Here is a 1,951-nt window from a genome sequence, read left to right on the forward strand (position 1 = left end):
TTCATGCTGACGGTTCCTTGCAGCGTCACAAGGCACGCCTAGTTGCAAATGGTAAGTCCCAACAAATTGGTGTTGATTGTTTTGAAACGTTTAGTTTGCTTGTCAAAAAAACGACTATTCGTACAGTGCTTAATATTGTCGTTTCTCGTTCTTGGCATATACATCAAATGTATGTCAAGAATGCGTTTCTCCACGGGGATTTGACAGAGACAGTTTATATGCATCATCCTCCGGGCTTTGTTGATCCTGCACACCCTGATTATGTATGTCGCCTTCATCATTCTCTTTATGGTCTAAAGCAGGCTCCTCGTGCATGGTTCAGCGATTTTCCAATTCCATTACCAATTGTGGTTTTCGGGGTAGTATATGTGATCCCTCTCTCTTCATCTACCAATCCAGATCTGAGATGGCATACTTACTTTTATATGTTGATGACATCATTTTGACAGCAAATACTGATCATATTCTTGGAAAGTTTATTACATTGATGAAACGAGAGTTTGCCATGACTGATCTTGGCCCGTTGCATCATTTTTTGGGTATTTCTGTTAAACGTTCATCTTCATGCCTCTACTTGTCTCAGTCAGTTTACGTAAAGGAAATCATTGTACGTGCACCCATGATAAACTCTAATCCTGTGGCCATACCAGTTGATACTAATTCGAAACTAAGTGCAACCTGTCCGGTTATCGAGGATCCTACTTTATACCGAAGCCTGGTTGGGGCTCTTCAATACCTTACTTTCACTAGACTTGACATTTCTTATGCAGTTCAGAAGGTATGTTTATTTATGTATGACCCTAGGGATTCTCACATGCAGGCACTTAAGCGGATCCTTCGCTATATTCAAGGTACTCTTGAGCATGGCTTGTTCGTGTCTGCTACTACACTCACTGGATTAACTGCTTACTCTGACGCTGATTGGGCTAGGTTACCGGATTTCCGTCGATCCACTTCCGGATTCTGCATATTTCTAGGTGATAACCTGGTTTCCTGGTCTTCTAAGCGTCAGGCAAGTGTCTCTCGCTCAAGTGCTGAGGTTGAATATCGGGGAGTGGACAATGTTGTTACAGAGACTACTTGGCTTCGCAACTTACTTCTTGAGCTTCATCTACCTCTACGACGTGCCACCATTGTATACTGTGATAACATCAGTGCCGTGTTTATGTTTGGTGATCCTGTTCAATATCAACGCACCAAACATGTGGAGATTGATATACATTTTCTTCGTGATCGCGTTCGTATTGGTGATATTCACGTACTACACATCCCCTCGGAAAATCAATATGCTGATATTTTTACCAAGGGCCTTCTACGACAGCTGTTTACTCGTTTTCGTGCTAGTCTGAGCGTCTGCTCTTCTCCCGCTCTGACTAAGGGGGTATAACAGATTAGATATTATACTCTCATTATCTTATTTCCTTTCTTAGTATTATTCTCTAATTACTGTGAGATATTCATTGATATTGTTTTGAATATAATAACGAGTGAAAGAAGGGAAAGGTCTCATGGGAGTTTAACCATTATCCAAGACTTTTGATGTGAACAACTCATGAGAAAAAGAAAATCATATTGAGACAAAACGTAAGAGAGAAAATATGGATGTCTCAATGGCGGAGAAGAAAGAGACTTCGTGAATAATGGTAACAAATTAATATACTGTAAAATTTTGTGAAATAAATGAGGAAGATATTCTCCGAATAACATCCGCCCACAAAAAGAAAGAAAAAATAAAAAAAACTGATACCCTTAAATAGCGCCCATAAAAACGCTACGACTAATGACACATTATTAAAGGAAGTACATTTTTTTTAAAAATCTTAATAATACTTAACAGATAAGATGAAAATGTAAAATTCAAATTCAGTCTAAAACTAGGATTTTAATAATAATTACATTTCAAATTCAGTCCAAAAATTGTAGTTTGGGCTATAAATATATATCATTTTAA

At 38.2% G+C, this 1,951-nt stretch overlaps 1 protein-coding gene across 1 annotated transcript; it reads left to right on the forward strand.

Annotated features, from left to right (window-relative positions):
- Window positions 1–406: 406 nt before the first annotated feature.
- LOC113286550 (uncharacterized mitochondrial protein AtMg00810-like) lies at window positions 407–1,387 on the forward strand. The gene has a single exon (XM_026535135.1). The coding sequence runs from the start codon at window positions 407–409 to the stop codon at window positions 1,385–1,387; it is 981 nt and encodes a 326-aa protein (XP_026390920.1).
- The last annotated feature ends 564 nt before the right edge of the window (window positions 1,388–1,951 follow it).

Source organism: Papaver somniferum, chromosome 6 (genome assembly GCF_003573695.1).
Source record: "Papaver somniferum cultivar HN1 chromosome 6, ASM357369v1, whole genome shotgun sequence".
In the NCBI taxonomy this organism is placed as follows: Eukaryota; Viridiplantae; Streptophyta; class Magnoliopsida; order Ranunculales; family Papaveraceae; genus Papaver; species Papaver somniferum.